Raw genomic sequence first — 23,050 nt, 5'->3', positions numbered from 1 at the left:
AAAAAATAACTAAAAAACATAAGTAATATAATTGTGTATAATCATTCAATAAGTCTATCAACTCAATTTTCCTGGATAATTATTCTTTACAAAATAACAAAAAAGTAGTAACGATAAGAGTTACGATATGACAATTTATTTGAAAAACTGTTAGAAATTAGGAAGATTTATTCTGACCACTGGTTACAGTTGCCTTATAACAAATTTTATCTCTAATGAATTACACAAAATTGAAATAAAAAATGAATCATTCATAAACCTTGACAAATACCATTAGGGAAGAATGTATTTTTTACCAACCTAAAATTATTAATACAGAAGAGTTTATAATTTTCAAAATTTTAATTTGTCGACTGTAAAATAAATTATTGATGGTTAAGATGTTCATACGACTATGGTGAACCCTAACGGGTGTATTTCACTCACTAAATTAATGAACAAGCCACATGAAGTGATGCAAGCTTGATGAACTATGGTGGCTGACGCACTCCCACCCACAAGTAGAAGCCGCCAAAATAGAGTTGTGAACCCAAGCTAAAAAACTGAAAGTGAGCTGGTAGAAGTTTTCGCAAATATACCATTCCATCTTTCATGCATGACGAGAGATAAGCATAGAAAAAACATGGATTATAAAGACAAGAAGGACTGCCAACTCCATACCCAAAATTTTAGTGATTTAGGGAAGCACAGGGTCCAGAACTACTTTCGCGGCCTCTATAGATAGTCCAATCTCAAATATAGGCCTACGGTATATTGTTTAATAATTTTTCTTACTTTGTTGATCTAAATTACCTATCATGCATTTGAATTATTAAAAGAATATTCAACTTTGCAAGAAAACTCTTTGTTTCAAGCAAAAATTATATTTTTCCTCAGAACAAGTTTACACAAAACTAATATTTTACTTATTTATTCGAAGAGTTACAATCTGCAACAATTCATCATACATATCAACCAAATATCAATTTCAAATATCGCAGCTTAATCCTGATCAGACGATTTAAGTTAAACTTTTCTTGTTTGGATATCTCTTCAGTTTTTGAGACATTTTACAGCTTTGATAAATCGTTCATATAGACTAATATAATAAAGCAACTTGTTTATTGACCAGAAGCTCAAGTTTCCTGTTGCGTCTGCAACTTTGCAAAAACCTTACTTTTTTATGTCAGCCATCAGTTTGTGAACTTGCGTGTGAACAAGAGATCTCAAGTTCAGATTCTCGGGCATATAAAACTGTAACTTTCCTGTAGGTAGTTCTCGTTCATTGCTTTGAAACAGGTTTTAAAGGCGAATATTCTCTGTAGCAAAACAGTAGGTAGTGTAAGTTACCTATCGTAGTCGGCAGAAGAAGTCAAATGACTTGATCAGTTCGGTTCAGTGTAGCATCTCATATTTCACGTGATTTGTGATTAAACAGGAGTAATCAGTTAATCAGGTTCTAATAATTATTCAACGTGTATAGGCTAATGTTTTCGTCGTCGAGCACTATGCTTTAAGGAAACTTCACTTGATGCAGTAACATTTCACTTACGGTATCTACTACATTTAAATGAAGGTAAAGCACGGCATATTAATCAATATTCACAAACCTCTTTTATCATTAAATGTGAGCTTCCAAATAGTCTAATAGGCTTCAAAAACTTTAACCGATATTATCACATAAAAATATAGTAATTTTACAGTGTATAGTAATCTAATTATTCTTGTAGGTAACACATTCAATAGAATTAAATATGTTGCATTTTCACAGTATTTCGCACTGGGTAGTAAGTGATGCTCATGATTCTTTATTAATTCGCAGTGTTGACTAGTTCGATAGGCTATATACATATTAATAGATAAGTAAATATACTATACTACTGAATTAATAAGAGTTCACAGATAAAAAATATATTCTAATAACATATTTCATCAGGGCTACTTAATTGTTAGTTAAAAAATACCGTAATCGAATAGTATTTTTTTATCTTTTTTCTTATTAATAAATATAAAAACAACTAGTTTCGGATGTTCAGTTGAAGAAAACTTGAAAATGGATTAAACATTCGAAAGTATAGTTGTTTTTGTATTTTATATGAGAAAGTTTTCAAAAAAGGGTACTATCGGATTATTTTTTAACTAAAAAATATATATTTATTTTTAGCATCATATTCTATTTCACATCAATACATCATTCTAAACTGAATTTATGATAATTCATTTAATTCCAGATGGCTCATACAAGGAACAGTGTATTTATCTATGCAATTCTGATCATCTCACTTCCATTTTTAGTTGATTGTGGAGGAAACGCAAGATCATCTCCAATCAATGGTTCTATTTTGAAATTGGAAAGTGGTAGCAGAGACAAAAACTATGATAAAATGATCAGTCCAGTTGGATCTTCCATCATGAGCTCTGCTTCAACAATCGCAACATTCAGTGGTGAAAATGGAAGTTTAACAACTGCTGATCCTACAGAGTGGTTTGGGGGTCTGAGAAAAGAACCCTCTGCTTTGAGTGATGTTGATTCCAAATCTGAAGCATCAACATCAACGAGTTCTTCCTTTGAAGCTTTCAAAGAATTTGCAAGGAAAACTTCAGCTGACGGTGAAGGGGTATCTTGCACATGTGTGCCCTACTATCTATGCGATACCAATGCAGCTATCCTCGATCCTCAACAATATCAAAATGACAATCCAAAAGTAAGGTAGGCTACATTTTTGTTCACACAAAGCTAGTAGTTGTGCATCTAAAGTGGGATTGTAGAGGCTGATTATGTTCAATTATATAAATTAATATAATAGTCCAGTCAAATGATCATTTTTCAGGAAACAGCTCCGAAAGAATTTTTCTCGTCGATTTTATATGTATTTTGGGGCGCTGAGTTCGAATATTAAATTTGCTGACATGCTAGAGGGCGACTTCACCCCTAAAAGCCTAAAAATTTAGGACTTTTTTCCATTTTATTTCGAAAACATCGGTTTTTCGAAAAAAACATTCTTTACAAAATTGCCGAGAATGAAATTTTCAATAAATTGAGTGGTTGCTCAGGATTCTAGGATTTCTGGGTTTGGAGCTACATATTTTAAAAAAGGGGTATTTTTCAAGTTTTTTTGAAAATTCTGGAAACTCACTACATCTAATCTTTACAACTTGGAGCATTATAGAGTAATGATGAAAAGTCATATATCATGTGAAATTACAATTAATTTCGAACAAGATTTCTCAGAAATTATTAAATTTGGTATAGTGGAGAGGGCGTGTACTAGCGAAAATAGAAAACCATGTCCTACAGCCAAAATAAATTTTTCCATTGTTATAGTTATCGAGGCCTTCCTAACTAATCAAATTGTTATTGATATTTTCATCATATTTATTATTAGAGGGTTAAATACTATCAGAATCACCCGTTAGATGCACATGATTCCCCAGGTCTCAGATTTCAGGATTTCCCAATGGAAAGGCGCTATGACACCTCTCAATGATAGAAATTTCAAACACTTATAACTTTTGACACAATGATTGGATCTTCTCGTTTCACAGCTAGTTCTTCTTAGCTCAAGGCGGATCATAATCATGTGAAATTTGATGGAAAAATGGAAATTATCTATTATTTTATTAATTATTTCTGAGTGTTGAGTGCTACTTCAACCCATATTTCCAAACACAAAAACATGTCAAATTTTATATTCAAAGCAGTGCATCTCGGTAACCAGTTATGATAAAAATGGTACTTGGTCTTTAATATTGTAGAACAGAATTTTCTCTAGTGTAAAGTAAATGATTTCCATAAAAATATACTTTTGCGAAGTTAGATTCGTACGTTTTAAAAAATCTGGTGTGGCGCACTCACACAACTTTCCTTGCCGTTATGAAAATTGATCACCTGACGCTAGTGTTCCCGTGCATCTAAAGTCTACTATTCAAAGATTTGAGCCAGCTGGTGACAGGGCAATAACGCTGGAGACACACGAGGTCTGCTATCTCTTCATAGTGAATGATTTAATAGAATCAACAGTTGCAAACAGTTTGCAATTGGGTAATTACATTTTCTCGAATTTCGAGCTTATATTTTAGGTGAAAATGTTACTAAACATTAATTGTAGAGATTCTCATGCTCAATCTTTTCCAATCGAATTTTTTTGTTTAAATTGTATCTGAAGCCTGATAATTGGGAATCTAAAATCAAACTTTGCATTGATGGGGCGAAGCTCCTGAAATTTTTACAGATATGGGACTTGTGGCAGTTGATATTGCTTATCAATGACTATTCTATAGTGAGGTCCATGTTATAATGTCAGTATTTGATCAACTTTGGTTTTGCTATCTTCGTCTATCATTCGACAAAGCCAGTGGTACTATCCTTTTCTAGGTCCACAACGATGCCAATTATGTTTTTGACAGTGTAGAAATATAATTAATTAATGCAGAGAATCGGCATCGCTATTCTCCTATCTTTATCCACTGCCATTATAACGTGGACCTTACTATTAATATTAACTTAATATGGACTTAATATTATTATTATTACTATAGGTATAAATTTAATCGAAATTGTTGGAGCCGTTTTCGAGAAAATCGCGAAAAAATAAACAGAGTAATCCATTGTCTCCTAATGTATTTCCGAAATCAGTCAATAAGTGTAATAGGTATATGGACGGTGCATAGAAGGCTACACACACAACACGGACTCCATTTGAATCAAAACGGAAAGAAGTTTTTAGTTGAAGAGCTAATTAAACACTTGACTAGAGAAGAAGCAGAGACTGAGTCATATAGAGCAGGAGATTCAAGCACCGTATTAACGAGAGATACAAATATTGTATCTCTCGTTAATACGGTGCTTGAATCTCCTGCTCTATATATGACTCAGTCTCTGCTTCTTCTCTAGTCAAGTGTTTAATTAGCTCTTCAACTAAAAACTTCTTTCCGTTTTGATTCAAATGGAGTCCGTGTTGTGTGTGTAGCCTTCTATGCACCGTCCATATACCTATTACACTTATTGACTGATTTCGGAAATACATTAGGAGACAATGGATTACTCTGTTTATTTTTTCGCGATTTTCTCGAAAACGGCTCCAACAATTTCGATTAAATTTATACCTATAGTAATAATAATAATATTAAGTCCATATTAAGTTAATATTAATAGTAAGGTCCACGTTATAATGGCAGTGGATAAAGATAGGAGAATAGCGATGCCGATTCTCTGCATTAATTAATTATATTTCTACACTGTCAAAAACATAATTGGCATCGTTGTGGACCTAGAAAAGGATAGTACCACTGGCTTTGTCGAATGATAGACAAGGATAGCAAAACCAAAGTTGATCAAATACTGACATTATAACATTATGGACCTCACTATAGAATAGTCATTGATAAGCAATATCAACTGCCACAAGTCCCATATCTGTAAAAATTTCAGGAGCTTCGCCCCATCAATGCAAAGTTTGATTTTAGATTCCCAATTATCAGGCTTCAGATACAATTTAAACAGAAAATTTCGAGTGGAATAGATTGAGCATGAGAATCTCTACAATTAATGTTTAGTAACATTTTCACCCAAAATATAAGCTCGAAATTCGAGAAAATGTAATTACCCAATTGCAAACTGTTTGCAACTGTTGATTCTATTAAATCATTCACTATGAAGAGATAGCAGACCTCGTGTGTCTCCAGCGTTATTGCCCTGTCACCAGCTGGCTCAAATCTTTGAATAGTAGACTTTAGATGCACGGGAACACTAGCGTCAGGTGATCAATTTTCATAACGGCAAGGAAAGTTGTGTGAGTGCGCCACACCAGATTTTTTAAAACGTACGAATCTAACTTCGCAAAAGTATATTTTTATGGAAATCATTTACTTTACACTAGAGAAAATTCTGTTCTACAATATTAAAGACCAAGTACCATTTTTATCATAACTGGTTACCGAGATGCACTGCTTTGAATATAAAATTTGACATGTTTTTGTGTTTGGAAATATGGGTTGAAGTAGCACTCAACACTCAGAAATAATTAATAAAATAATAGATAATTTCCATTTTTCCATCAAATTTCACATGATTATGATCCGCCTTGAGCTAAGAAGAACTAGCTGTGAAACGAGAAGATCCAATCATTGTGTCAAAAGTTATAAGTGTTTGAAATTTCTATCATTGAGAGGTGTCATAGCGCCTTTCCATTGGAAATCCTGAAATTGATTTCAGGATTTCCCAATGGAAAGGCGCTATGACACCTCTCAATGATAGAAATTTCAAACACTTATAACTTTTGACACAATGATTGGATCTTCTCGTTTCACAGCTAGTTCTTCTTAGCTCGTCAAGGCGGATCATAATCATGTATATAAGTGAAATTTGATGGAAAAATGGAAATTATCTATTATTTTATTAATTATTTCTGAGTGTTGAGTGCTACTTCAACCCATATTTCCAAACACAAAAACATGTCAAATTTTATATTCAAAGCAGTGCATCTCGGTAACCAGTTATGATAAAAATGGTACTTGGTCTTTAATATTGTAGAACAGAATTTTCTCTAGTGTAAAGTAAATGATTTCCATAAAAATATACTTTTGCGAAGTTAGATTCGTACGTTTTAAAAATCTGGTGTGGCGCACTCACACAACTTTCCTTGCCGTTATGAAAATTGATCACCTGACGCTAGTGTTCCCGTGCATCTAAAGTCTACTATTCAAAGATTTGAGCCAGACTGCAGTTCTGCCAATAGCAGGCTTGTTTGCGCCAGCGCAGATCGTCCTGCTGTTTTTGGCCTTGTCGATGTAAAAGCCCCAGTCTATCTTGTTTTGTCAGCACGTCTTGTTGCAAGACCAAAATTGTGTGTTTGTCATGTAATTTTGATCGGAAATTTCTTGTAAATGATTGTTTGGGTGTCGTGTGTGTGAATTATGAGTATAACAGCATAAATAGTGTTGGATTGAATTAATTTGAATCGGATTTGAATTTATAAAGAATCCAGTTTGAGCTTTGTTCGAAACACAGTGCATAGCCTGCAAGTTGAACGCGAAAAGACAGCCCGGAAGCCAGAACCTGTCTTATTCCCAGATTTCATCCCACCCTGAACCTGATCAAAACACCTAATAAAGGCTTCGAAGGGCAAGTAGACAAGATTGGATTAAATCTGGTGAGTTTTTGCTCTTTTTTATTGTTCATTAATGCAGAGTTTAACTGTACAAATAACCTGGCTCAAATTGAAGATTAAATTTTGCCCCTTGTTTGTATTTGATTATTTGAATAGTAAATTACAGTCCTCTGGTAGCTCTAGCCTGAGCTTTGTTCAGAACATTTCTTGGTCCTCTGGGCCGGATGAATTTAAATTTGTAATTTATTGATTAATTCACACACATTGGATTTAAGCAGTTTCGTATTTGTCCAATGTTGGCATGTTGAGAATGGTCTGATCTATGCTCAACTTAAGTTTGTTGTAGCCTTGTTCTAGAGCAAGGTTTCTTGTCAATTTGTATTTGTCTGAAATTAAATTTATTTCAGTTAAAATTGTAATTTCCTGAAACTAGGCGCATTGTGCTCTTTTTCTCAGGAATTTGTTTGTTTGTTGGAATTTGTATTGTCCATTTTTTTATACATGTTAGTGAAGGTTAATCACCAGCATGATTTTGTTTGTTCAATTCAACAAGTTATCGTTTGTTTGTGAGTTGTTGGAAGAACATTATCTAATCATATAGTTTTGTCTTCAGCAGTAACTTATCTTGTGAATTGATAATCAAAGTTTAACTTTGATAACTTACTAGTCGTGATTCTTCCTTTCATCTAGTTTTGAACTCATTCTTGTTTTATTGTCTGTTGTTTGTATTGTCGGGGCTGAATTGTTTTGTGTATGAGTTCAAGATGGAGGAAAAAATACAGAAACAAATCAGGGTGCATCGCGCTAAACTGGAACAATTGTATGCCAGATTGCAAAGAATTTATGAACTGTCTAAAAATGTCTCTGATCCAAAAGTTGCTGAGCAATTTTCAATCTTGTATCCTCGGGTGTCTCAGACCATTTCGGATTATGAAAAGACAGAATTAGTGGTTAATGAGTTGGAACTTGAGTTGAATAAAGATCATGTTGTAGCATTCAACGACTCACACCTAGATCTGTTTCAGTATATTGAAGTAGCGGCTAACACTCTCAAACAGAAAGAGGCGACTGATGCTATTGCTCAATCTTCGGCAGCTACAGCAGCTAGTGCACAGCCGGTCGTGTCCGAGTCGGTACTGCCTAAAATCGACCTTCCGAAATTTGATGGGAACCAGACTCAATGGTCGGTGTTTTATGAACTATTTAAGGCATTGGTACATGACAACAAGAGTTTGAACGATCAGCAGAAGGTCCAATATCTTGTAAGTAGACTTACTGGACAAGCAGCAAATATTTGTCGTCATTTGCCACCATTGGCTAACAATTATCAAATAATTTGGCAGGCATTATTGACCCGCTATAACGATCCACGGGCGCAAGTCGATGCCTATTTCAAACAAATTTTTGAATTTCGTCCAATAAAATCAGAATCAAAGGCAGGTTGTATTGCGATTTTGGATGGGTTTTGCAGTTCAATCAATGCAGTGAAGAGATTGCGACTCACTGATTTGTCAGACTCGATATTCCTCTATCATGGCTTGAGATTGCTGGATCCAAGTTCTCGTAGAAATTTTGAATCGGCCGTCCGTGACAAGGCTATGCCAACTTATACCGATTATGTCAAATTCATTGAAAAGCAAATTAAGACTCTTCCTTCTGATGAGAAACAGACTGAATCGTTTAATATGAGGCACAAAAAGGATAATAAATCAAAGGTGTTTGTGGTTCAATCTAATGATTCATCTAACGATGCATCTAGTAAAAATCCCAATTGTCTGAAGTGCTCAAAACCGGGTCATCGGTTAGTAGATTGTGCAAGTTTCTTGAAAATGACTCCTTGGGATCGTTATTGTTTGATTAAAGGAAAGTTTTGTTGTTTTCGTTGTCTTGATGTGGATCATTTGAGTAGAGATTGTCGTAGTAAAACTCAGTGTGCTCAATGTCGAGAATCTCATCATTCTTTATTGCACTTTTCCAGATCAAGTTCCAATGAAGGTGTTGCGTCCTCGTCGAACTCCAAGGCAGGTGGCACATCACCTATTAGTTGTTGTTCTACATCCAACGATGTAGAAAATTCGACCGTTGTGTTGTCGACCGTCACTGCACATGTTCGAGATTGTAATGATCAGCTTTGTGATGTTCGTTTCTTGGTTGACACCGGGAGTCAGTGTCATTTTGTTACAGCCAAATTGTGTCGGCGTTTGAGACTACCATTCCAGCCCATGAAAACCGTTGTTCGTGGATTCGGTGGTGGTACTAGTGAAGTTCGAGGTCGTACTTGTGTGTCGATTCAGTCGAAGTTGGATCCTACCGTCAAGTTTTCGATGGATGCCACAGTGGTAGATAAAATCATCGACAAGTTGCCTTCTTGTGAAATCGACAGATCCAAACTTCATCATCTTGAAAATCTCACACTGGCTGACGACAAATTCTACCTTCCTAGTAGAATAGATGGCATCATTGGTGCGGAGTTAGTTCCTCACTTGCTACGTGGGAGTCCTAGTACAGGTGAATCGCACGAATTGATGACTGTTAATAGTGTCTTTGGTCACATTCTGATGGGGAGAGCGCCGATTCTCACTTCAACAACGAATGTGTCGAATTGTTTTACAGCCATCTGTAGTCCATTCGTTAGTAGTCCATCGTTGGATAGTTTTGTGGAACGTTTTTGGGAGTTGGAATCGTGCCCTGCACCAAGCTGTCAACTGAAACCGGAAGAGTTGGAGTGTGAGGTAAATTTTCGGAAGTCTGTACATCGTGTGAATTCTGGTCGTTTTGTTGTTGCCTTGTCATTTGCGGAGCCGCCCAGCAGCTTGGGAGATTCGTATGCTGTCGCCGAACGCAGACTGCTGACTTTGGAGAGACGACTAGAGCTTGACAGCAATACTCGTATTTCATATCATGAAATATTGATCGATTACCTACGTCAGGGTCACATGTCGTTTGTAGCAGATCAGACAGACCGAGGTGGTTACTACATACCGCATCACGCCATCGTGAAAGCAAGCAGCACTACCACGCCCATCCGAATTGTATTTGATGCTGGTTCCAGAACATCATCGGGTTTGTCATTGAACCAGGTTCTTCATGCTGGTCCCAAATTGCAAACTGACATTTTTGTTTTGTTAGTTAATTTTCGTTTGTTCCCAATCGCACTAACTGCCGACATTAAACAAATGTATCGACAGATATTAGTGGAGGATTCCTGCCGTCGTTATCAGCGTGTATTGTGGAGATTTTCGCTGGAGGATCCAATCGAAATTTATCAGCTCAATTGTGTTGTTTTTGGTGTTTCAAGCTCTCCATATTTGGCGCTTTGCACCGTCCACCAGCTTGTAGAGGAGGATGGAAATCGTTTTCCAGCAGCCAAGGCGAGAATACCAAGAGACATGTTCATGGACGACTTAGTCACATCTGTCGCCACAGAATCAGAGGCCGCGGAGCTGTATCGTCAGTCCAAGCAGCTGTTTGAGGGAGGAGGTTTCTCGCTCACAAAGTGGACTTCAAATCCATCATCAATGTTGGAGAAATTCTCAGAGGAAGAGAAATCGTTTTCGTACAAGGATTTCGAAGCAGACAACTCCTTGGCTATCTTGGGATTGAATTGGCAACCTAGTACTGATCTGTTTCAGTTTTCAGTCAAGAGTGGTGAGGTCGTCGCTACTAAGCGTTCTATTCTGTCAGTGATGGCTCGTATCTATGATCCACTTGGTCTCTTCTCACCGTTTACATTATTTCTAAAGTGTCTTGTCCAGAAACTGTGGAAATTAGGAGTGGATTGGGACGAGAAGCCGCCTGAGTCTATCTGCACTCTTTGGGAGAATTGTCAAAAAGAGTTGCCTCTATTGTTGAAATTTGCTGTTCCACGTCATGTTGGTTTGTTTCAGGATTCTCACATCAGTTTGATTGGTTTTTGTGACGCATCATTGTCTGGTTATGGTGCAGTTATCTATGTGAAGTCGCAGAAGGAGAGCGAGGAGCCAAGAGTTGTATTATTGTGTTCAAAGTCCAAGGTAGCACCATCTAAAGTTGTTTCAATACCTCGTTTGGAGTTGTGTGCGGCACTCTTGTTGGCAGAACTCATGAATTCAGTAGTCACTATTATTAGTGAACGTTGTCATGTGTCTCGTATTGTCGCACTCTCTGATTCTACAGTCACCTTGTGTTGGATTAATGCTCCATCCGCGAAATGGCAAACTTTTGTTGGTAATCGCGTCGCAAAAATACAGGATTCTTGTATACAGGAGTGGATGCATGTTGCCGGAATTGAAAATCCCGCTGACTGTTTGTCTAGAGGTTTATCACCAGTTGAGCTTGTGAACTTTCCGTTGTGGCTCTAAGGTCCATCATGGATAGCAGAGGACGAATGCGATTGGCCCGTCCGAACTGAAATGGAAGAGATAGTGGATCCACCAGAGGCGAAAAAACCGTCAGTGTTGACAGTCACAAAATCTCCTGATTGTAACAGCAATGCAGTATATTCATTGATTGGTCGTTGTTCGGATTATGGTCGTCTTTTGAGAATTGTAATTCTTGTTCTCAAATTCTTATGAATCTTACCCCAATCAGAAGAATCAGATTTTGATGTTGCTGAGAGGTATCTATGTAAAGTGGTACAGAAGATACATTTTTCATCTGAATTTGTGCAATTAGAGAAGGGAGAAGATTGTTCTATGCGCCTACGTCGCCTGTCTCCATTCATTGATAAAGGTGTGATTCGCGTCGGCGGTCGTTTGTCTCATGCTGGACTTGAATTTGAGACTTGTCATCAGATGATCTTACCAAAATCCGACACTTTCGTATCGATGTTAATTGATTATCATCACAAGAAGAATTGTCATGCTGGGATTTCGTTATTGTTGTCCTTGATCAGACAGAAATTCTGGATACTGTCTGCTCGCTCTATTATTCGTATTTGTGTCTTTAAGTGTAATCGTTGTTTCCGTATTTGACCTAGTAACAAAATTATATCCACTCCCAACTTGATAGTTGTTGTGATTGTTGCATTTTTTCTTTTGTGTTGTTTTTTGGTGTTGGTGTTTTGTTCCTTTTGGCATGTCTGGATTTTTCCTTTCCTTGGTTTTTTCAGTTTTGTAACTTGGCTGAAAAATAGTTTTTCAGAGGCGGGGGTATGGTCTGGCCAGAGAATTCGAACTGTAGCGCCAAAATGCCAGACTGCAGTTCTGCCAATAGCAGGCTTGTTTGCGACAGCGCAGATCGTCCTGCTGTTTTTGGCCTTGCCGATGTAAAAGCCCCAGTCTATCTTGTTTTGTCAGCCCGTCTTGTTGCAAGACCAAAATTGTGTGTTTGTCATGTAATTTTGATCGGAAATTTCTTGTAAATGATTGTTTGAGTGTCGTGTGTGTGAGTTATGAGTATAACAGCATAAATAGTGTTGAATTGATTTAATTTGAATCAGATTTGAATTTATAAAGAATCCAGTTTGAGCTTTGTTCAAAACACAGTGCATAGCCTGCAAGTTGAACGTGAAAAGACAGCCCAGAAGCCAGAACCTGTCTTATTCCCAGATTTCATCCCACCCTGAACCTGATCAAAACACCTAATAAAGGCTTCGAAGGGCAAGTAGACAAGATTGGATTAAATCTGGTGAGTTTTTGCTCTTTTTTATTGTTCATTAATGCAGAGTTTAACTGTACAAATAACCTGGCACAAAAAACAATATCCAATTACCTGGAGAATAATATGATTTTGTCTGAATGTCAATTTGGTTTTCGTTTGGGAAAATCGACAATCCTTGCAGTAAATGACTTCATTAACCAAGTATATGACTCACTTGACAAAGGGAAAAAAGCTCTAGGACTCTTTGTAGACATGAAAAAGGCATTCGACAGCCTTAATCATGAAACTCTGATGGAGAAAATTCATTTTTATGGTATCAGAGGGTTGGCTTTTGAATGGCTGAAGTCTTTTCTTAGTGAAAGGTCCCAATTAGTTGAGATTGAAGAGAGAAATGGGGGAATCATCAACTACAAATATTGGTCAGAAATCTGGCAATTGGAAAAAGGAGTGCCACAGGGAACTATACTTGGCCCGATATTGTTCTCACTGTATATTAATGACTTGCCCTGAAATTTGCCCTCAACCGTAAACAGTGTATTATTTGCTGACGATGCTAATTTCCTACTGACAGGTGATACATTTGAAGAATTAAAAATTGAAGGAGAAGAAGTAATCTAGTGCATGAAGGAGTGATGTGAGGCTTATGAGTTAATAGTCAACGTAAAGAAAACATCATATATGAGCTTCAATATTGGCTATTTAGACACACCCAATAATTTTAATTTTGCTGTGGATTCAACAAGTATAATGCCAGTGGAAGAATGTGGATTCTTGGGAATCAATGTTGATGTAAGACTGAAGTGGAACAGTCACATTGATCAGGTGGTAAAAAGGCTCAATGCAGCGGGGTTTGCAATATCAAGATTGATAAGGGAGGTGGACCAGAGAATAGTTTGAATAGCATACTATGGATATTTCCAGCCAGCTCTAACGTATGGCCTGATATTCTGTGGTGCGGCACCCGCTTCATTGATGGCCTTTAGAGTGCAAAAACGGCTACTGAGAATGATTTTTAGGAAGCCACCAAGAACCCCATGCAGGGAAGCTAAGATCCTGCCGTTGCCATGTCTGTATATCTTGGAGGCTGCATTGTATAGATTTTCCCGCAAGGATGAGTGGACTACAGGCGCTACCGTACATGGCTACAACACACGGGCAAGGAATATGCTGAGACTCCAACCTCATTGAACAAGATTTTTTGAAGCTAAGCCAGAGCATGTCAGTCGAAGGATCTTAAACGCACTACCAGTGGAAATTCTCGATACTTCAAAAAACATTCAAGAACATTCATACAGAAGAACATTCAAGAGACTACTGAGGAGTTGGCTACAAGAGAGATGTTTCTACAGTTTGCTGGAGTTTTTCTCATATACAGTGTGAGAAATAAACCTAAGTGAAATATTATAATAGTTAAAATGGAAAAAATGGAAAAAGTCCCAAAATTTTTGGATTTTTAGTGGTGAAGGCCGCCCCCTGGCGTGCCAGCAGATTTAAGATTCGAATTCACTACCCCAAAATACATATAAAACCGACGAGAAAAATTTTTTCCTACTGTTACCTTGAAAAGTGACGATTCCTGCACTGATTACAGAATGCAAAGATTCACTTTTCTGCTCTAGTGCGGGAAAACGTTTTTCTGCACTCCAGATTTGCAACATGGCAACAAAAAATAGTTGGTGGGTTATATGGAGGATTAGTGCACGAAAGCAAAAATTAAGTTGGTAAAAATGACTGTGGTTAGATTTAGATAAGAATCATTTCAATGGCTACCCTACATTATTTATGATAAAATCCCAATCTAGAAACCCAAAACAAGAATAATGTTCATCTAAATCATAATTAAATAATCAACATTTACGAATTCTCATCATTAAATAATAAATAATAGTTCTTTTCTATTGATAATTATTATTTCAACTCCAAGAAATGAGAAAAGTAGCAAATATACATTATAAAATTCGAATTTTGAGGTTAAATGATTACTGTTCGATATTCATATAAATAAAAATAATAAAAAACATAACAATACTACAATAAATATTCTCTGTTGTCTATGTTATTTTTATAAATATTTTTTAGTTTACTTTGAGCATTTTTCTCGTTAATTTGAGCAAAAGTCTAAATTTCTGAATCGTGTTTCAGTAATTTTTAGCTGGATGAAACAAACTTAGGTACAATTCTTCCCACTAGGTCGCGCGCTTGTCGGTTCAGCCATCTTGTTGTGTTCAGCCATCTTGCATCTCGGTTCAGCCAACAAGCTGTTTGCGTGTATTATGAATGTGAAGTTTTTGTTCCATCTGTATTTTTTCTGATTCTTGAATGAATAAAAATGAGAACTTTGGCTGAGAATTTTCAACTTCAATTGGATTATTAATTTTTAAATGAGTTAAAGTTGCTATTAATAACAGCATCACACACACACACACAAACATTTGATGGTTTTCAGCCATCATTTTACCCATAATCATTCAATCAACCACTTCTCATATTCAATGGTAACTGTAGGAAAAATTAAATGTGAAATACGTGCGCAAAGTTCCACTGCTGCACTCAAGAAGCCATTCCGCCCTTGCCTACGGCTCGGGCGTAAACGTTTCTTTCGGTGCAGCAAACTGTCACTTTGCGCACTAGTTGCACAAATAACTATTTCGGATCTGTTTCCTGAAAAAAGTCAAATTTTCACTGGACTAGATAGATAGGTGGATATAGCCAAAGAAAGATATAAAATATAATAAAATGTGCTGCGAGAACTACTGTAGGTAGTTCTATAGGTACTATAGGTACCTACCAGTACCAAATAATTGGCCAGAGAATGCATCATGCATCATCCAACCCTTTATTAAATCAGTTTATATTAACTCACAGATCTTTGTAACGGAAATGTTCAAAAAGACACCAAATAGCGGATTTATGACGAAAAGGATGTATCAGAACCATTGCTAAAGCAGAGTAAAACTATATGTATCGAGCTATTCGAATCTCTTTTTGTAAATGTTAACTATCATGTAAACTATATACATTATTGATGTTAATTATACTGTATCTTGATTATTGCTTCTTTTGTTATGATTATAATTGGTAGCCTATAGCTCATTCTCTTCTACTGAAGTGAATTAAGAAGACACTATTTTTACCTATAAATTATTTCTGAATAGTTATAGTTGAGAAACATTTCAAATCCACCCTTTGATCAAAGTTTAAAAATGGTATATTTTACATTTTCAGGCTGGAGATGAAAAACTGCAGCAATATGAGTCCGATTGATGTCTGTTGTTTAAAAGGAGATCTTATGATTACAAATTTGCAAAACAAATCTGAAAATTTTGGAAGTAGACCACCCACTCATAATAATTCTGGCAATAATGGTCATTCCACAACTGAGTTATCAATAAAAACCACTTCATCAATGAGCGGTATTGAAACAACTCATCTCATCGACTCACTGCTGAGAAACTCAAATCAATCCGAAGTTGAGCTGTCTTGCAAATGTGTTCCTTACTATTTATGTGATTTAGACAAATCTATTCTCGACCCTGACAAATTACGGAATGATAACAATAAGACTCAAAACATCAGGTAGACTTGATTTTTCATTGATAAGTAGTTCTTATAAATATGATGTAAATAGAAATACTCTATTTCAAAAGAAATATTTATGAAGTATTTGACATTAGTGATTTAGTATTATTTTATACTGCACAGCAAGGTATTATACTAGGTAGGCCTACTTCTATCATAACCCTATATTAATTCATATTGAAACATGTTCATCTCATATCCGAACAGATTTTGTCTCGTCGTTGGATGTGATTTCTTATTTGGACCCACCTTCAGCTGTTTATAGGTGTTCATACATCTCTCATCATTATCATTCGTCTCATTACCCACGCACAAGCCTTGAGTTAATGTGGACATCGTCATTAGAAAAAATCTGGTGTGGTACACTCACACAACTTTCCTTGCTCATATTTGAAACTACGATCAGACTTCTGTGTATATGTGTATCTATAATATTGTTTTCAGAGTACTTTTTCCTTTGTGTAAAATAATTGTGAAATTTGATGGATTTTTTTAAAGTCGTCAAAACAGCTGTTCTACAGATGAAATATCTCGACTATGTGTTCTTTTTATGAACTGCGATACCTACGTAACTCCATTCCTAATCAACCGATTGACTTGAAATTTTAAACTTAAGGTCCTTATACCATGAGGATCCGACAGTAAGAAATTCAATAAAATTGAATTCAAAATGGCTGAAAAAATGGCGGATAAGTACTAAAAACCCATGTTTTTCACGGTTTTCTCGAAATCGGCTCCACGTTTTTTCTTCAAATTTATACCATGGATAGCTATTTATAAGCCCTATCAACTGACATGAGTCTCATTTCTGGGAAAATTGCAGGAGCTCCGTAATATTCTTGAGAAAAATTGCGGATAATCACCAAAAAACCATGTTCTTCAAGGTTTTCTCGAAAACGGCTCTAACGATTTTCTTCAAATTTATATCATGGATAGCTAGCTATCTATGAGCCCTATCAACTGACAGGAGTCTCATTTCTGGGAAAATTGTAGGAGCTCCGTAATATTCTTGAGAAAAATGGCGGATAATTACTAAAAAAAACATGTTTTTCACGATTTTGTCAAAAATGACTTGACCGATTTTTTTCAAATTCATACCCTGTATAGTTATTTATCAGCTCTATCAACTGGCATGAGTCTCCTTCCTGGGAAACTAATGGGGGGTGCACCCCATCCTTGAGAAATGGACTTTGTAACCTCCTCGTGCATGAGGTAGGTAGGTAGAGCAGTTCATAAAAAGAACACATAGTCGAGATATTTCATCTGTAGAACAGCTGTTTTGACGATTTTGAAAAAAATCATCGAATTTCACAATTTACACAAAGGAAAAAGTACTCTGAAAACAATATTTTATACACATATACAGAAGTCTGATCGTAGTTTCAAATAATTATGTTGCCGCCAATCGTCATTATGTTATTCCCCTAAATTATTCTCCTTTAAGAACAGGGCTTACAGTTCAATGAGCAAGGAAAGTTGTGTGAGTGTACCACACCAGATTTTTCTTGTAAAGCAATACTTTCCTTACCAATGGTAATAGGGCAAGGAAAGTAAAAAAAGAGTATGATAAAACTGTGAGAATAATTCTAATGTTTTCATCGACCTTTATGGAATAAATAATTTACACTTCTGATTCAATAGCCTGCACAAATGAGCTCGGTGAGCTTTCCTGTAGGCTATACTCATCATATTATGCATACGATACATTCATAATAGCTGTAGGTCATATTGCATGTCATTGTTGTTTTAGTCTATATAGGTTTTATAGTGCCCTATTAGAAGTTACCGTTCTTGTTATTCACAGCTTTTTTTCAAGTTACAGTACCTTTCAAAGTGAACAATATAATATAATTCTACCATGTATATTTGAGTCAAATGGTTAAAACTTATTTCAACTTATTTATTCATGTAATATATTAAAATTCATATATATATAATATTTATCAATTTCAGTGTAAATCCTTTGTAGATTAATATTCCAAAATGAAAAGTTCAAATTCGCAAGTGATAAGACTATTTGACTGCCTTCACAGATTAGGAAAACTGGATAGATTAGGTTGTTATCAATCATCAATAATATAATGTGTGTTTTTATCCATATACATGACCGCGAAAACAATATTTCCTACCGTATCTTTGTTCAATTCCTGCAAGTTCATGAATAATATTTTATTGATCATCAATCTTATGCATTTTCAGGTTGGAAATGAAAAATTGCGGTAACATGAGTGTATTAGATGTATGTTGCTTGGGACTAACAGAACAAGAAAGGTTGGGAAGAGAATCTAGACAAGTGAATATTGTTGGTAGTTCGACTAAAGAACCAGCGAGAGCACTGACAACTCAGTGGAATTCTGAGTCGGAAAATTCGACTGATCTAGAAACAACGTCCATTGACGACTTCGATTTCTTGATAGAATCACTGAGAAATTCCAGTCAACAAGATGTTGTCCTAACATGCACTTGCGTTCCATACTATCGCTGTGACCCAAACAATATAATTGTTCCTCAGTTACGAAACGTAAATGTGTTTCCAAAAATAAGGTAAACTATTTTCTAAATGAATGACAATAATTTTTTGTGAGGATTGTATATACAATATATTATGATAAATTGTATCCAGTATGCACAATCTAAGGAACTGCTGCCTATAGACATTCTGGACAATATATATATATTACAAGTAAAGTGTAATATGTGTTACAAAGACAGTAGCAACCGGGTATGAGGGAAATAAAAGTTAGAACCAAATTGAACTTATTCAATAGAAGTATTTTATACAACAAGAACAGCTCAATAAGTGCTACCAACCTTCTGAAGATTTCAGAAACTTTTTATATTTGAAAGAATTACATGATATTTCATGGTCGGGGTGAAATACCGTATCTATGTTTGTGTGAAAGCTTTCATCTATTAGGCTATCCATAGTTATCAACTTTTTGTAATAATTTTGAACTATTTCTGCTCTCTCCATTAATTTTATTTTTACCTTAAAATAGAATTGATTAGACTCAAATTTTGACTTGATTATAGAAAAAAGAGTTACACTAACAACAATCATAATTATATACTGATTGGGAACTGTGGTGCAAATATTATATTACTCTAACATTTTGTTTATAAAAATTGACTGGAAATTATAATTTTTGTTTTAAGATTATCAATTAAATAGTTATGAAGTTTTGTAATGATCGCAGATGCACAGCTAGATTATGGTAGTATTCAGATTGATTCTTGTTCAATCCATATTATTATTAATAAGCCTACTAGGCATTGCTTTATAGCATAAATTATAAATCATGCACTCAAACAAAATTGTTGTTTCTAATATTTAACGTATTGTTTTTGAATTTCAGAGTAGAAATGGAAAATTGCAGCAGTCAATCGTCCGAGGTGTGCTGCTGGAAAAATGCCACCATCATTGTGGACAGCAAAACGTCAGGAGAACCAGCCGACCGTTGTGGAGTTAGGAATGCAGGTGGTGTGGCCAATCAGTCATCTGCCGTCGATTCCTTAGCTGATTATGGAGAGTTTCCATGGGTTGCAGCCATATTGTTGAGGATAGATAATCGATACAGATATCACTGTGCTGGCTCTGTCATTGACCGCAATGTAATTCTCACATCGGCACATTGCGTTGCAAAGTGAGTTCATTTTTTATTCATTCATTATTTATTGCTAAATTTTTCAAGTCTACAGATTGTTGTGTGTACTCATACTGTTGTGTGTTAGTTGACCGAGCGAAGTGAGGTCCAAAATTCAGGTCAACAGTTTTCCATTTCTCTTTATGTATGTTTATTATGTTTGTTCTGCATTTACACGGTGAAACGCGGCAATAGATTTTCATGAAATTTGAAAGGTACGGTATGCTTCATTTTTGGTTTTGCGTCGAAATAATAATGTAAGGTATAATAATTATTATAATAATTATCATACCTTGCATTATTAATAATAATTTAAGGTTTTTTTTGAAATATTGAATTTTAAGGGTAATATAAAAGGAAAAGGAATTTCCTCATAGTCAAATATTACTGTAAAAATCAGACTATAAATTCATGATTTTAATCAGCTGTCTTTATAGCCCAGTCAATGAAGGTCCAAAAAAGCAATTTCGATCCGAAAATTAAATAAAAGCTGAATTTCCCACCATCGATAGAACCCTCCCAGAGGTTCATTCTCCCAAAAGTCCCTGTTCTTGGACCAAAAGGATCTGTGCTTGGACCTATCCTCTACTTCTTCTTCATCAACGACATGCCATCTCTACCTTCAGACCAAACAAGTCACCACATTCCACTCGAGCAGCATGAATCTGAATAGGGCGGCCAGGAATGTTCAAGAGCAGTTAAACCTGCTTACATCCTGGTGTTCATCCTGGAAGGTAGAAATTAATCAAACTAAATGTGAGGCTATCGCCTTTTCTCGAAAACTTAAACTTCCTCCCACTCTCAAAATCCATGGCCACGCCCTGCCATGGTCCCATATCTTCAAGCACCTAGGTGTAACTCTGGACAGAACACTCACTTTCAAAAACACATTAACGTGAAATACAACACTGTCGTGTGCTGTTTGTACAACTATTCCCCCTTCTTGTCACCCCCTGAAATTTCGGCTGCTCATATTCACAGCCATCATCAGGGCATACCTGATCTATGCCGCCACAGTCTGGTTCCCATATCTATCGAAGACCAATAGAAAACGTCTATTTGGCCTTCAAAACAGACTCATCAGAACCATCTGCAACTTTCACTACACTGTGAATAACAGGTTACTCTATGAATATGCCAGTACCCCTCAATTACTCAACTTTCATTCCGCTCACATCTCGAAAGCATGATACAGCTTTTATCTCGTGGCGTACATCAATAAGGCAGATGTACGAAATACCACGACCAGCTTAGACCCACAAGCCACTCCCATTTCAACAATGGTGGCCTGATTGACAGTTAACAGTTGGACCGTGAAGGTGCCAACAGCTGATTGACAGTCAGCCACTGTTCACAATACTAAATTCCCTAGGAGAGAACCCTTCTCCATTACCACTTCTCCCAAAAAAGTAGACTTGGCAAAAAAAAAAATATATATATATATACATATTTTTTTCACTTTCAAAAATATATTTTGAAAATGAAATGAAAATTGAATTATCAGAAATTATCAGAATTAGATTATCAGAAATTATTGAATTTGAAAAAGAAAAAACAGAATCACATTGAAATGAAAAAATTAGAACATTTTAATTATGGACAAATGAATAAATATATAAAATAAAAATAAAATTGCCAAGCTCTACTAAAGGTCTTATATATCAGGAACCCCCAACTTCAGCACTGTTATTACGTTGAGCAGTCATAGAGCTCCATAGCTCAAGACACTGCCGAGTTAGGGTGCAATGACTCACCCTCACATGTTCCACCAGTAGCGTAAAAGTCCCAAGAAATCTCCTTGGAGCTTTCCCCCCCAGCCCCCTAAAACATGAAAAATGCAGGTAATCACGGGAAATCAATTATCTCTGTAACCATTGATCGGAAACAGTTGTATTCTTCAAGAAACTGTTGAACGTCTTTTAGTTCGTTAAATTATGGAATACAATATTAGTTCTATTAATTTTACCAATAAAATGAACAGTTTCTTGATAAAATTATATATATCTAAAAATTTAAAGGGTTTGCGAATTGATTTTTTTGTTTTCTTCGATTAACTTCGAAGCAAATGATTTTAAAGAGAAATGAGCCAAATAATTAATTTGGACACTTTCATTGCAAACCTATTGATGTATATTGTTATGTATTTGCGATTCGATTTGACGCTGTGGAGGGGAAAAAAGCCGACGCGGTACGGCGCCGCTGACTCTCTTCGCCATAGTAAACAGTGAACAGGAAATCAATTATCTCTGTAACCATTAATCGAAAAAAATGTATCATATGTCATTCAATTCTTTACATTATGGACTATAATATTAGTTGTATTCATTTCCTCAATAAATCATACAGTATCCTTTATAAAATAATATATATGTAAAAATTTAGGGGGTTTTCGATTTGATTTTTTTGTTTTCTCCGATTAACTTTGAAGCAAGTAATTTTTAAATAATTAATGTAGCCACTTCCATTGCGAATCCATTGATGTATATTGTTATTTATTTGCGATTCAATTTGACGCTGTGGAAGGGGAAACAGCCGACGCGGTACGGCGCGGCTGACTCTCTTCACCATAGTAAACAGCAGTAAAATACGTGGTATTTATAATAATATCGATAATATAGATAATAATATCGTAGTACTGCTTTCTAATTTGCACTCTTATCACACTATGGCGCTCGAAACAATTTTATCAAAACCTATTGTTTTGACTTGCGCTGAAACTAAATTTACACCTTAGTTCTCTTAATTCTAAATATTAAAATGTTTGAGATTTAACCAATTTGATTACAGCAATTTTATTCAGGAAATCAATATTTTTCTACGTGAATTAATTATAATGCCACTGTCATAATACGGCTATCATATTGCTGTCTATGTTTTGAATGAAATGTGATAATTAACTCATCATTTTGTTGTCATATATGTGCTTAATCATGCACTCTATGACAGACAAAGATATTGTTTGCAACCAATAAAATATTCATACTATTACATAATAAAATAGATCGTATATAAATGTGTATGATCATAATTCTATGCTATAATTTATCATAAGTTATGAATGTCAAAAACTGTGATGAATCATAGATTACAATAATGTTAACAGTGGCATTTTCCTGAAAAATCATAGCGTGCAGTTTTTGCTGTTTTCCACAGTTAATA

General features: G+C 35.6%; 1 protein-coding gene across 3 annotated transcripts; it reads left to right on the top strand.

The window, feature by feature from the left end:
* Window positions 1-1,260: 1,260 nt before the first annotated feature.
* On the top strand, window positions 1,261-21,446 carry LOC111055571. 3 transcript variants are annotated; one of them, XM_039427359.1, is made up of 5 exons: window positions 1,262-1,555; window positions 2,211-2,689; window positions 15,894-16,244; window positions 18,447-18,791; window positions 19,604-21,446. In XM_039427359.1, the coding sequence occupies exons 1-5, from the start codon at window positions 1,550-1,552 to the stop codon at window positions 19,893-19,895; spliced, it is 1,473 nt and encodes a 490-aa protein (XP_039283293.1). In that variant the 5' UTR covers window positions 1,262-1,549; the 3' UTR covers window positions 19,896-21,446. The 3 variants fall into 3 exon arrangements, with proteins under 3 accessions (XP_039283295.1, XP_039283293.1, XP_039283294.1); XM_039427360.1 differs by having other exon boundaries at window positions 2,275-2,689; window positions 19,604-19,914; XM_039427361.1 differs by lacking the exon at window positions 15,894-16,244 and having other exon boundaries at window positions 1,261-1,555; window positions 19,604-19,914.
* Window positions 21,447-23,050: the final 1,604 nt, after the last annotated feature.

This window comes from Nilaparvata lugens, chromosome 4 (assembly GCF_014356525.2).
Source record: "Nilaparvata lugens isolate BPH chromosome 4, ASM1435652v1, whole genome shotgun sequence".
In the NCBI taxonomy this organism is placed as follows: domain Eukaryota; kingdom Metazoa; phylum Arthropoda; class Insecta; order Hemiptera; family Delphacidae; genus Nilaparvata; species Nilaparvata lugens.
The sequence above is the reverse complement of the archived record's forward strand: the minus strand, read 5'-3'. Positions and strand labels throughout refer to the sequence as shown.

Excerpts from the sequence above, each read along its gene's own strand:
- LOC111055571 (XM_039427359.1), top strand. Across the intron at positions 2,690-15,893 it reads AATGACAATCCAAAAGTAAG|GCTGGAGATGAAAAACTGCA; the intron begins GTAGGCTACATT and ends TTACATTTTCAG. Across the intron at positions 18,792-19,603 it reads AATGTGTTTCCAAAAATAAG|AGTAGAAATGGAAAATTGCA; the intron begins GTAAACTATTTT and ends TTTGAATTTCAG.